Here is a 14,214-nt window from a genome sequence, read left to right as displayed (position 1 = left end):
TGTTGGCTTTATGTGTGCTATTTTTTTTGCCAGTTAGCCCCTTTTTAGCTGCTCGCCCTTTGTTGTACTATTACTGCATCCACCTAGACACAACGACTGGCCATTCACCACAAAAACTATCGAAACTTTGCTTAAAACACTTATAACCCTCTTTGAGAAATTAACACATAAAACAATAGCGGGCTTGCTAGGGAACTGGTGTTTCGCTGATGACGTCACAGCACAGGATGACAAAGACAAAACATGATGTCTTCAAAATGCATTATCTTGGAAAATAATTGGAATATACTAATGAAATATATATATAGATTTAATGCAACAACCATGTACCATTTTCTCACATTTTGCGTTTTCAAAAATTTGGGAATACTTTTAACACTATCAATCAGGCCTGAATTATTCCATCATTAGAGGACACTAAATAATCAAGTGGAAAATCTGTAAACACAAGAGGGGCCAAGAAAAGTGAAACAGGTGGCACAACAGCTGTGTAGCCTGTTTTACGCCTGTCAAAGCCTCTTCCTCCTTTTTTATTTACACTTGGGCTTTTTGTTGTTTTGTCTTTTGCTGCTTTTTGCGAAAGGTATAAAAAGAGAACTCTGAGATGGATTTGAAATATTTAAAGTTTGTGGAAATTGCTGAAGTAATCAATCCTGGATAGCTTCTGAAACCCCTTTCGCTCCTACCTGTCTAACTGTGTTTTGATCACCTTATATGTCTTGCAGGACTGTGTTCAGGGAATAGGAACAAACTGGGGGTCTAAAAATGATACATTTCCCTGGTTCTGTGGTATGACCAGAAGTTTGACAAAAGGAAACTAATTTCACACTCCCTGTCAGCTGCATCTTTTTTTTGAGTGAAAAGGTACAAAAACAAAAGGAAGGGTGGTGAGTTTTCCTGTTATTTATCCAGTTTGTGGAAATAGCAAAGTAATAGCTTCCGGCTGCTATTTGTCAAAAGAGTTTTTCCTCAACTCATCTGTGTTTTGCAGGGCTGTGTGAAAGGTACGGGTACAAATGCAGGCTGAAGTTGATAAATGTTGTTTGAGACAGTATCAGCGGTTTCTCACGAGGTACGCCCAAACCCCCTGTCAGGTCGGGTGGTTTTGTGTTTCTGATTCATGTGAAAGGTACCGATACAAAAAGAGGGAAGAAATCTATTGACAAATTCCCCAGCTTCTGAAGTAGCTTTACAGCGGTGACAGGAAGTAACTCATTTTTACTTACTGTGTCCCTAGCTTAAAATTTTACTTTACCTCAATTTTTGGAGGGGACTCATTTGGTGCTAAGATGCTTGTCTCCTATTGGTTTGTGTCACAGTATCATGAATATGCAGATATGCTATTGGCTGAATTTCCTCTCACAATGTTCCCTTTCTATCGTTCAGAATCTTGAGTATCAATAATTCATTTGTTAAGATATTGGTCCCAAGACTTGCAGTGATGATAAATGGAGAAGCAATAAAATGATAACAATGGAAACAAAGCTTAAGATAATAAAGACATTCGAAGAAAGCTCACGCATCGTTACCCTCGCTAAGGCAAAAGGCTGTTAGCAATTGACAAGCAGGACAACTATTAAGAACAAGGAGATGATTAAGCCAACAAAGTTCTCCAAAGCCAATCCTCGCAAATTGAGAAATCAGTTGATATTTTAACCACCCGTCTCCTTCCTCTTCTGCAAGCACCAACTATTCGATCGCACCAGCTCAAGTCATGCCATTCCAAAGATAAATACAATTTTGTTTTTGCTTTACATCTATTATTTATTTATAATTAATAATACATAGTACTTATATTCTATTTTATTACTAATGTTTAATATATACATGGTATTTGAATGTTTTTATCTGAGTTACCGGGGTTCTGCACCTGTTAATCCAGGGATAAGCAACCTATGGCTAGCGAGCCATTTACGGCTCTTTTTATGAGTAAATATGGCTTGGAGATAGAATAGGACCAGGATAATGCTTACTGCCAATGGGTTCATTCCAATATATATATGACACAAATTAATTACAGTTAACAGTCAAGGTGTCACACCGACAGACCCCGTTTTGGCTGTAAATCGCTAAAATAATCCTTTATATTGAAGCTCATTCAACAATCCATGTTCGTTGTTGATAAACTTTATGATGAAAGGCCAGAGAATAAAGTTTTAATAGCCCAAAGCTCTAGCAAAGCACCTAGAGCAATTTGATTGGGTGAGTGGTAGGAATGGGCAGAGCTATACACATGGCGCACGCACTCCTCTTCACCCAGAAATGTTGGTGTCCTCGTTAGGAGTATTTTGTGACCTTTTTTTCAGATGAACTTTGCAAGCACCTTGTTTAGGAACCATTATTTAGGACAAAAATGGCAGTTAAAATGAGCTTCAACACTCGTAGGTAACTGTGGGAGGGAAATTAAGTTAAAGTGGTATATTTATATTAATATGGGACACAAGCTCTGGCATTATTATGATATAATGGATTTTATCAATCATCAAACATCACACAGTGAAATAATATGTGCTGAAGAATAATCCTTTGTCTCTAAAGTGGGTTTGATGGTTTTGTTGAATTGTCTTGAAATTTATGGTGTGGCTCTCTCCAAAAAAAAATATATATACACCGTATTTTCACAACTATAAGGCCCACCGGATTATAAGGCGCACCCCCCAAAAATAGTTTTTTTGTTCTATATTTTCCATACATAGGCGCACCAGACTATAAGGCGCTACAGTGGAAACGTCAACAAAACAGCCAGAAAGTTTAGTCAAACTTATTAACCCCTAAACATTCCGACGGCTCGCAAAGCAGCAAATACGTGTCTTACAAGTACGGACACGGTGTCTGTACGATGTCACCAATCACTCAAATGCATCATTTCACATGTCATTAGGAAGGTTAAACTACTGGGCTCCGAGAAATGCCAACCATTTCTTAGTTTCTATTTTCTTTTTTGCTGGCAACTCTGTGGACAGCAAAGTAAGAATTTCATTGTGCACGGAAACGTGGTTCTTTACTCTTAATATCGATAAACACTTTTAATCGAATTAAATTTAAAAATACACTCATCACAGAAACATCAGGATCAGTCTGAAACAAGATACTGGTAATATATAAAGCCGGGGTAGCTCACCAAAGTTGTCTTGGAGCCATCACTTCCAATAATAACATGCAACCTTGGTCTTCTTACATTCATGAGTGTAGTAAATCCAACCGTGTTAAATATTTACACACTTCAAACCACGCAATAATGCAGAAAAATAAAAGAAAAAATACAATAAGAAGCATCTGCATTGATGGACGTTGCTTGTTGCTAGCTGTCTGTTTTGCCCCATAATTCCTGTTTACAAATACAGACTACAGTTGTAAAAAAATGTTTTCTCCATGCCGTAGAGCAACCAAACATGTGATTGACATCTTTTTCAGCCAATAGCAGGCTTTGTTTTGCCCCGCTTTAGTCCTTGCGAGCCTGTAGATGCCAGAAAGGATCCGCCTCCTGTACCTCCGAGTAACTTTAGCCAATAGTGACTGATTCAAATGATGATTGACACATTGGTTAGGAAATGAAACGCCGGTATATATATCCCAGCATACACCGCGGACTACTTCGCCTACGAGGGAAAATCAAGTCGGCGGCTGCTTGCTTTAGTTGCGAGACCTTCCATGTACAAGGCGCACTGTATTATAAGGCGCATGGTCAGCTTTTGAAAAAAATAAAGGCTTTTAGGTGCGCCTAACAGTCGTGAAAATACGGTAATCTAAATATTTTTGCTTTTATGGCTCCTTTGGTCAAAAAGGTTCCCGCCCCCTGCATTAAATAATCACCATACTTTCTATTCCTAGTCATGTGACAATTTCACCTTCCGATTCCCACCTCAGATTGAATAATGTTGTATCCAGGCGGTCTACTGTACATCCTTTCCTTTTTTGGCGAAACTATACTTCCGATAAATGGGGGAGAGGGGCTGGCAGAGTTTGATCTAAACCTGCTATGTTACTCCTCCGTGGAAAGGTAGCAATAAAAATTGTGTATAAAACTATTGACACGCATTTCATTTTACGATGTTCTCCATGAAAAGGAGAGGAATTGCGCTTCAAAAGCTTTTGGCTTCCCCTTTTTGTCAGCGTATATTGTTTGGCGTGGGACTGTGTGTACAGTGCTGCGATCTTTCAAACGAAACCACATGAGTTGTTGAGACCGGCATGGATCTCAGCTTTCACAGGCACTCCCATTAGAACCCTTAATGAAGACCATCCCTCAACCAACACACCCCCTCCCTCTGGTCATAATCATCTTGTTTGAGGAGGATGAGTGATGCAATACCACTACAAGTCCCTTTTAACGTCCACTGAAGTCTAAATGTTTTAATAACTCTGAATTTGTAACCTTTCATGCATGGGACCAAACAACGATTACTTTGTTTGTGGAAGGGGCTACAAAGTTATCAACCATCATAAATGCTCGATATTGGCCTCACTCATAGGGTCCTTGACACAGCAGTGCATTATGGAAGTCATCGGGTGATGGAAATCCCCACACCTGCTCTTGAACATGCAGGTAATACCATAAATCTCCTGACATGCATAATTAACGCTGAGGCTTTTTTCATACTGGGAGATCTTATCCAGGGTCCAATGTTATTCGAGTATTAAATGCTGCATTTGATGTCGCAAATACTTAAAGGCTTTAATGAGCGCAGACCTCTACCAAGGCCCCACTATTAACACAGGAGAAAGAGATATAAATCGTTCCTGAAAATCTTACGCCCGTTTCTTCAAAGTAAAAAAAGCCCTGCATAATTTTCCCACACTCTGAGGTCGGATTATGCATAGACGAAGTTTTGTTCTTTTGTTTTGTTTATACGCAGATTTGACTCTTTGAAGCAGGGGTGTCTAACCTATAAAACGACTTTGATCATTGTAATAATTACATAATTTACAATTAAATAAGTTAAAGGTGCTGTACAAAATTTTAAAATTTTGTTTTCAAGCTACATTAACAGAAAACCGCGAGCAAAGGCATGAAATCACTCTTTGTGAAAAATACGGACACAAAGCTGGAAAACCAGCTTTTGTGAATTATCACCTTTTTTACACAGCTCCCTCAAAATTGCTTTTTAATGGGCTGTGGTTGTGTAACTCCTTTAGCACAAACTGTCCAATCTGTTTCTTTTGCTTTTTTTCCAATGCTGCTGTCCTCTTTGTAAAATGTAATAAAAGGCGGCTGTGTAAGCTTGTCTGTGTGAATGACATTGAATGGAAGCTAGGAGGTGCATAAGTCACCTAAAATTTCCCATCCCTCTACATTTAATACCAATGCCTGTCACACACTTGTCTATTTTAATGGAACACAAGTTACCGCGAAGCTGCAGTAAATTTATATTTTTCCTCCTCGTGAAGCGTGACTGATTGGCCCTTTAATGGCTTCCTGTGCCCCTGCGCGTGAAACATCTGCACTGGTCCCGAGCGAGGACGCGGAAAAGTTCGCTACAACGCGCCGTGTAATATCACATGGCACGGTGCATGGCCGAAGCGCCTCTGGGGATGAACAGCAGCCTCAAAGGGGGTTGAAAGTGGGTTAGCTGGTGGGTTAAATGTGGGGCGCTGAATTCGGAAAGAGTGTTTACGTCTGGAGCCATTTAAATGGAAGGGCCGGGGAGAAAAACGCTACACAGAAGCCCAGGGTCAAGTCTGGGACACAAGTCTTAGGTCATATTCTGCCGTGGACAACTGTAACAGATGCTCACTGCTACCACTTGGTGATTAAAGTATATTCATAAAATGCATTATAAAAGGCGCATTTGATTAAAAACTGCAACAACACATTTTAATGAGAAAACATTTTGTATAAAAAACACACCTGACTATTAGCTGCCGGTACTAACATTGTAGAATAATATATTTAGATTTAGACATGGAAGTTACACGGTAGTAACACCAGAAAAAGCTGGGTTGTTAGAAAGACCGGGTTGACCTTGTTAGAGCACACTTTGGTGGTCAATTTATTTGAGGCGTTTCATTCGAAACAGGCAATTTACAGGCCACCTGTAAATATTTTTCAAGACCTGTGCTAAGTTGATTTGTGCTGTCATGAGCAGGTACCTGCCCTATTTAAGGGTAATATTAGTCATTTTAAATCATAGAAAGTTAGTGTAGTTCATGTTTCCGGGGATATTTGGACTTTGTACAAATCCATAAATTGTCCGTGTGAGTTGCATGGTTCAAGAAATACTGAGTATTTCTGGGTTTTACTTGGAATTCTAATTTCGACAAAAAAAGTCAACGAAAACTGGAAATGTTAGGATTACAGAACTGCAGAAGGTAGAAAAACAAACCTAAGCCAAAAGTACTAGACACAACATTCTCAAAATCAGAGGATCACAGATCCCTTGACCACCTGAGTTTTAGGGGTACCCATTCCTGTGGTGTGTTTTGGGCAAGTACAGCCTGGCAGTGCCCATCATTCAAGGCCATTTTTTGGGTAGGAGGATGCTCCCCCACATGAAACATATACTGGTTTCCATGTTTACCAGTAGCAATATCTGACTCAGATACAGAACCTTCATCAAAAAGAACCTCGATGCCACGAATCAACTGTTAAAATCATACCATGCAAAAAATGTTAGTATAGCCCACATGCTGTTAGAAAAGTTAGAACCACCTCGGCACGTTAAACTGTTCTAGAGCGACATCTTGTCATTCATACTAGATACAAAAAGATTTTAAGTGGATTTGCGTCGATGTATTTTCTTCATCAATAATTATGTAGACTGATTGTGGGAATATCATATTCTGGTTACAGGATGGCTATTGAAGCTAGCAGGCCGTAAAGCCTGCGTTTTTTCCATCCTCCGCTCACGGATCAAGATTAAAAACAATAAATCAAAAGCTGCAGAAAAACACAGACAGATCTCTTTTTTATCTACAAGTGGATTCATTAGATTAATTGTAATGCCAGCGGCAAAATATACAGCGACATTACCTCACCTGCCTCAGAACTTTAAATAAAGCGCAATGAGGCTTGAAAGCCGGGAATTTTGCACCCCTATGTACGAGATTAGTCAATTCTGAGCAGACACAAAAAAGTCCCCAGACGGAGGCACAACATAACTTTGTGGTTAGAAAACATCAAAGGGTTGTGTAAAAAGCAGAAACACAAACAAGTAGTGATGGGTGTTTTTTTCCCTCTGAGCTTTTCAGACAAAATACACCACTAAATTGATTTACTGGCTGATTAAAATAAAGACTCTTTAGACTCATTGACTGCCACTGAAAGCTTCACACCAAGATCCATTTCATCTAGTCTGGCAGTAAACAACTTAATGTAAATTTTTATTAATTGAAGATATTACTTTATGTTATGAAGATCTGGCGTGCCTTTTTGGGACATGTTTCTGGTGTTAACATGGCAATTTTATTGTTGAACAAACCGTGGCATGGCTGAATGAAGTTAGCAAAAAACAGTCAACATTAAAAATAGGATCAGTAGTCAGTTGTACAAGATTATTTGCTGGATCAAAAGTATAAGAGGGGAATGCTGTTAGTCTTCAGCCACGCCAAGCATTCCCAAATCTGGCCTTCAAAGGCTTTAGGATGCACTCAGTGATGAGTTGAAGAAAGGGGCAGACAGTCAACATGTAGTATAGCTTTCAACTCGCAACACACATGTGCTCCAAATGCAAAGTGAGTGTTGACGCCTGGGATGATATTCATACCAACATCTTGCCAAAGAAGATTTGCGGCTTTGGGAAAAAATAAAGAAATAAAACACAGCGAGGAGACCCGGGGTCAAGGAGATAAACGATGGATGCTCTACCCACTGCCAGTTTTGAGTACTTTCTAAGCGCCCAATTTGACTTTAAACGATACAAATGCTAGTTTGGGCAGTCGTCTATGGGTTTTCCAATGATGTATTAGCATCACGCTACCAGACTATGTCGCTTTAAACTTGTTTTAAATGCAAATCAAGATACAATATTGTGCGCTTGACATAAACTAGCTTTACATGCTGGATTTGCTCGACAATTTGTTCTTATTTTTTTCTTTCTGTCCGCCTAATCTGTTAATAAAAAGTGACACTGACACTGATCCTACGCCGTAAAGTCTTTGCTAAACCGGCTTTCTCTTTCTCGGAAACCCTTTAAGACAACTTCACTAACAGCCAGCCTGACTTGAATCCTTTTTTTTTACTCCCGTCTTGACAATTCTGTGGCGATACGCCAGCAAACTTGTCCAAACCTGCAGAGGAAACCCGCATAAGGAAAGTACCCCCTTGCGATGCAGCACGTCGTCAGGAAAGACCCCCTGCGATGCAACGCACGTATACACACAATTTATCACACAATCCTTTTTTTTTTTTTTTTTTTCAAAAAGTGCGGGGTAAAACGAGACTTTAAATCAGCATTGTGTAACTTATCCATCCATCCATTATTTGCACCGCTTACTACCGCTACTTCTCCGAGGCCACTGAAACTTCATTAATTGACTAATGAAGGGAGTAACACAATGATAAAAGTAACTGCCAAAAACAAAAAATTGACTTATAAGCAGATACTGTTGCTCAATTTCAGTATTAAATAAAAAATATTCTTAAATTAAAAAAGTAAGCCGTTTGCCATATTCAATAATATAGTTAATTTTAAAGATTTTTAGTTTTACTAAGGAAACACGTGAAAAGCATTACAAATATCATTATTATCCCCATATTTACATTATAATAAAACATGTAAATTAGCTCAATGTTCTGCCAATAAGAAAGAAAAAATAAACTCTATTCTAAAGTACAAATAATTTATTAAATACAACTATGATTTACATGTATTTTGTCACAGTCAAATGACACCAAAATAGGAAAACAAACATGATTCCCCCAAAAATGAATTTTATACATGAAATAAATAATAAATATCATATTGGTTCATTTAAAATAGTGAATTAATGAACAAACCATAAATCCTTCGTGACTTTTTATTAAATCATTAAGGGACCATTAAGTTCAGGCACGATATGTACGGCCCGCGGGCACAATTCAGCGGTTTGATGATTTAATCTGCCCCGCCAAAAACTTCTGAGTATTTCCCAAAAAATAGAAGCAGCTTTCTGGATCATTTCTATAAAAAAATGATTTTTTTCAAGTAAATGCCAAGCAAATAATCTCTCTGGTCGCTACAGGGTAGTGTTGAGTTTTTATAGCGTGGTGAGTTGGTTCAGGTTTAAAACAGCATTCACTCAACTGTTAAACTGAACCAGTTAACACATTGAATGCCAAACATGAAACTCTTTACCCATTGTTAGTGAATAAATGTTTTGTGTTTAGAAAAGATACCTTGTCATCCGTTATCATAATATGTAGGTCAGGTCATGAATGATAAAGCATAATACTGATAAACAAAGCTTAAAATTTGGAGTCGACATTATTTTACGGATCTGGCCGGTCTGATAACAGAAACTCTGGAACGGGCCACAGAGCACTACACCACACAGAGACACGTAGTGGAAAAATATTACACATACATTTTAGTAGCTTTTTATTTGATATAATAAAATCAATAACTCATACATTCTCCCAGGGTCTGTGCGTGCCCATACTCAACATGCGTAAACAAACTTTACTGGTTATTTTCTGTAGTGTAGAATGGCGTTCATAACTTGCATTGCAGGGAATTATTGCCATCCAGTGTCATTGACCCTCAATATATTTTTTTCTTTTCTTAGCATTATTTAACAAAGGAAAAGCCTGCGACCCACTAAAAACGGGTCCACGACTCACTTTTGGATCCCGACCTACGAGTTGAGAAGTACCGACATAAACAAGGAATTGAAATCGAAAAAAGTGAGTGATTATTTGGTCATGTATAATTTGTCTATTCATTGATTAGTTGTTGCATCTCTACAACAGCATCTAGCTGCATTTTACCTCCATATGTCAAATCTCGACACGCCCTGAAATTCAGTAAGACCGAGGCCCCCCTTCTGTACTTTACAGTTCGTCAGATGTGTCATATCAATCAGATGTTTAGGGTGGTTTCGGGCGGGACCACTCACATTTTCAGCAAGTTTCAGCTTTTTTCCCACCGTGCTCGCTTGTCTGCCTATGATGTGGGACCCCCCCCTGGGCCACAAGGGGGGTAACAGGTGCTCTTCGGCACCTCCAGCGTCCCGGGCCGGTTCGATGCGAAAACAAGCCTTTAATTAACCATCTAGGGCCGCAAGCGAGCACGCCGAAGTCACCGTTTTTGTGCGATGCGATCACAAAAGGGAATTTACGAGTGTGACTTACAGGTCCGTGCCGTGCCGTGGTATCACATATGCAGGTGGAATGCCTTGCTCTTTGTTGGCACAACATGAAGGTCGCCAGCGGGGGAGGAAATGGGCGGAAAACACCTGAGGGAGGCACCAGATAACAGCGGGATCAGCTTTCCAACAAGCAATCTATCACCCTGGAGAGGGCAGAAAGCAATACGGGAAGTTCGGTTTCATCTTTTGGTGACGTTTGATCATGATCTGACTTTTTGGAGTTCAGTTATTAGACTTTTGCCTTTTGAAGAGCGTCATCAAACCTGAGTCATTTAGGCACGGCACGATTTCAGTTACTTGCCCTCATGTAGGTGCAAGATCTTGGGATGTTGCAATTGTGGCCTGTGCAGTCCTTTGAGACTGTATGTGATTAAGGGCCAGTATTGGACACGTTACTGAAATAACAGTAATTAGTTACAGTAACTCATTAATTAATTTTAAGAGAAATTTAGTTACCCCCCCAGATCACTGACAACAAAAATGTAGCACGTTACTCTGCTGGTTACTGGTTACAAATTGTTGAAGTCGACTTTAAAACTGCTTTTAGATAGCCTGTAATAAAGAAAATAGAAGAAAACGTATAGTACCAGTCTGTGGAGGCAGTGAAATTTGAGAACTTGCAAACGAACACTTATCTGAGACTCTCCATATCCATTTTGTCTTTGGGCTTAAAACCACTCAAAGATCTCCTTCTCCATTTATGGGTACTGAACGAGACGTTTAATCTTTTTCTCCAATCATGAAGTATTGCATAAAGATTTTTACAAATAAAAAGCCAAAACTCCGCACACTTTTACCATAAATTCTGTACTGATGTTTTCCCCATTGATATCCTGTTAGTTTGTTGTTCCTGTATAAGCCACACAGCCATCACCACACGTTGCCTACCATTCACTACTGGTGACACACAACCAAATATAAGCTGACCCCCTGATTTCAGTACATCATTTTAGTTGTAAATTTGGCTTGGATGCGAGTATATACAGAAGGGAGATTTTTTTTTTTCCCCATGAGAAGACTATCCAGTGTCCTTACACTCTGTGCTTGAGACGGTGCTGCCATTACTGTATTCGGTTTTATTTTTTAGGTAAATATTAAAAACGATTTAATGTGACGATGTGATGGATTCAGTTGTAATTCAGCAACCAAAGGAAAGGATAGTAACTCCTGATCTGCACTTAATAAGGAGTAAAATAACGCAGTAATGCATCATGTCGTAACAACAATAAAGTGACAACATTTTATTAATAACGTTTTAAACTAATTGTTACAGAGAAAAGTAATTGCGTTTCAGGAAGGCGTTACTTTGAAACCTGTAGTCCCAACGCTGTTAAGGACTACATAAATGTGACTTGACTTGAGACTCATGACAAAGGGCACCTAAAAATTTAAAAATAACTAGTACATAGTCAAAGATGGTAAAATGATTCAAAATGGCTGCTTTAAAACAAAATTGATGATATTCTATTTTTTCAAAACTTTTTCTCTGGAACTACTTATTTACATGGCCACTAAATTTAAAGATGTTAAAGAGAACTGGCTTAGGAAGGGTGATGTTCACAACATCTATACAGGTACATTTAACTAGGAACTTTATCTCTAAAGCCATAGGCTCTTTTTTTAGACGATAGATAATAGATAAGTCCACCACACATTGTTAAAATGCTGTATAACGTGTTTTGTAAGGTAAATAGAAAAACAAAGGCTATAGAAATGACTGACAATCTGACATCTTTTCCAGTCATTATTAGGCTAGCCTCATTATAGATATGCCCATCAAACTTCATGTTGTTTTCCCTGCAACCAGAACAAAATATCAATTACATTATCACTAAAATAGACACATCTGCTTAATCTGGGAAATTTTTCCAGCCTGGGGAAAGCCACTGGTGATTTCCATTTGATTTCAGGCTTATTTCAGTTCCATCACGTCGGAGTGACCTGCTTAGTTGCAAAACCAGAACAAAACACATGGGAAGTGACAATGATCACGTCCTTTTCTAATGTTTACTTTCTGAAAACATCTGCAAGCTAGCATCACTATCTCAAAATCAAAAAGTGTTTTGGGTTTGAAGCCCCTCTCGTGCCCTCAGCTTCAGTCTTATCACAGAAAAAAACATTTGATATAATCCTGGGGTATTTGCATCAGTGCCATGGCAACACTTTACCCGGATATATATATAAAAAGTTTTTCTGGAGGCCAAGTCAAAGAGGCTGGCACATTTGGCATGCAGGCTCGGTGGCGGCACTTTATGAATATGCAGAACACGCGAGATGAGGACGTCGCTGGAGATTAGTCTCAGCTTCCTCCACACTGGGAGTTCTGTGTGTCGGTGCAGAGAGTACTTGGAGCTGGCAGGAAGAGTGGGAGGATGCAAACGTCGTCATATTTAATTTGACTAAACTCGGGCTGTCGCTTTCGACTTCGGGCTGACATATGGAGGAGAGTACATTGAATTACGATTACAAGGACTTGGGAAATGAAACAGGAAGAAAAAAATATTTGGCGGAGGGTAAATACCGGAAATATTTTTTGTACAACGAGCGCCCCGAAATTTTTGATTAAAAGTCGGTATCCAATTTTGTTTCACTTTTTGTAGGCTCAAACTAAACACTTTAAAAGACTAACAGTGAATATGTGCAACCGTGATAGAAATCATTTATTGAGAACATGAACTATCAACACTATACCAACATAAAATTTACAATATATTTACTTAATGATGGCAGCACGGCGACACAGTGGTTAGCGCGTGTGCGGCATAGCTCTGAGGTCGTGAGATCGAATCTCCTGTGTGGAGTTTGCATGTTCTACCCGTGCTTGTGTGGGTTTGCTCCAGGCACTCTGGTTTCCTCCCACATTCCAAAGAAATGCATGTCAGGTTAATTGGCCGGTCCAAATTGTCCCTGTGACTGAGCAAGCGAATTGTCTGTCCCTGTGTGCCCTGCGACTGGCTGGCAACCAGTTCAGGGTGTCCCCTGCCCACTACCTGAAGATAGCTGGGATGGGCTCCAGCACCCCCTGCTACCCTACTGAGGATAAGTGGTGCAGAAAATGGATGGATTTACTTAATGTCCTTTAAAATCTCAATCATCATAAGATACATCAAATAGTTGTTTCCCTCATCATGCTTCTAGTGTTAACTTATATATTTCAGGACAACTTTCACAAACATGTTGCTGACTAAAATTGCAGAACATTGTATTCAACAGGATTTTAACCCGGGTCACGGCAGTGAGAGCGCCGAAACCTAACCACTAGGCTGCTTGTTTTACTTCCGGTGCCAGAAACGAATTTTATGGAATGGGAAAAACAGAAAGTCGTCCTACAAGATACAGTATGAATAAACACACAATAGCACGACAAGGGACACAACTCTTTGGTGCAGTGTTTTTCAACCCTTTTTTAACAAAGGTAGACTTTTATTTATAAAAAAATTCCGAAGCACACAGTCCGTCGAAAATGTTTGAAAATGAATTTGTGTCAAATATTTTACTCTACGACCTCATTAGTAGGTAATTAGTATATAAAAAGAAGAAAATAATACTTAAAATAAAAAAGAATGATGTGCTTTATTAATGATTTTGTTAAACAAATTAAGTTATTAAATGTACTGTGCTACCTAGTGAGCAGATAATTAGTATATAAAAAGTGTATAAAAATCTACTGCCACCTACTGATATGGGTGACTATTACAGTTCCTCGTCTGAAGATAGCAAAAATACTGAATAATGGCCTGATTTTTTGGAAAGATAAAATTTGGCAAATTCCAGCGGCACACTAGACAAGGTCTCACGGCACACTGGTTAAAAAACTCAAATTTGGTGTATCTGAGGAAGAACCTGACATTTTTTAAATTCTCTAACATTCATCTCTGGTACCATAAATACAAATTGTGTGATAAAGACATCAATCTTATGTCTTTTCAT

At 39.0% G+C, this 14,214-nt stretch overlaps 1 protein-coding gene across 3 annotated transcripts in view; it reads right to left on the bottom strand.

Moving 5' to 3' along the window:
• Positions 1–14,214, bottom strand: part of kremen1 (kringle containing transmembrane protein 1) — a 118,595-nt gene that overhangs the window by 102,853 nt on the left and 1,528 nt on the right. For 2 of the 3 annotated variants that reach the window (XM_088335177.1, XM_088335178.1), the window contains exon 2: positions 10,268–10,371. In XM_088335177.1, the coding sequence (XP_088191303.1) occupies positions 10,268–10,371 (104 nt within the window). Of the gene's footprint in view, positions 1–10,032; positions 10,058–10,267; positions 10,372–14,214 lie in introns of those variants that run through there. The other variant, XM_088335180.1, reaches the window with a different exon arrangement.

The sequence above is a fragment of the Urocampus carinirostris genome, chromosome 5, assembly GCF_059441175.1.
Source record: "Urocampus carinirostris isolate Australia breed hairy pipefish chromosome 5, RoL_Ucar_1.0, whole genome shotgun sequence".
Classification (NCBI taxonomy): Eukaryota; Metazoa; Chordata; class Actinopteri; order Syngnathiformes; family Syngnathidae; genus Urocampus; species Urocampus carinirostris.
This window is presented reverse-complemented; position numbering and strand designations above follow the sequence as displayed.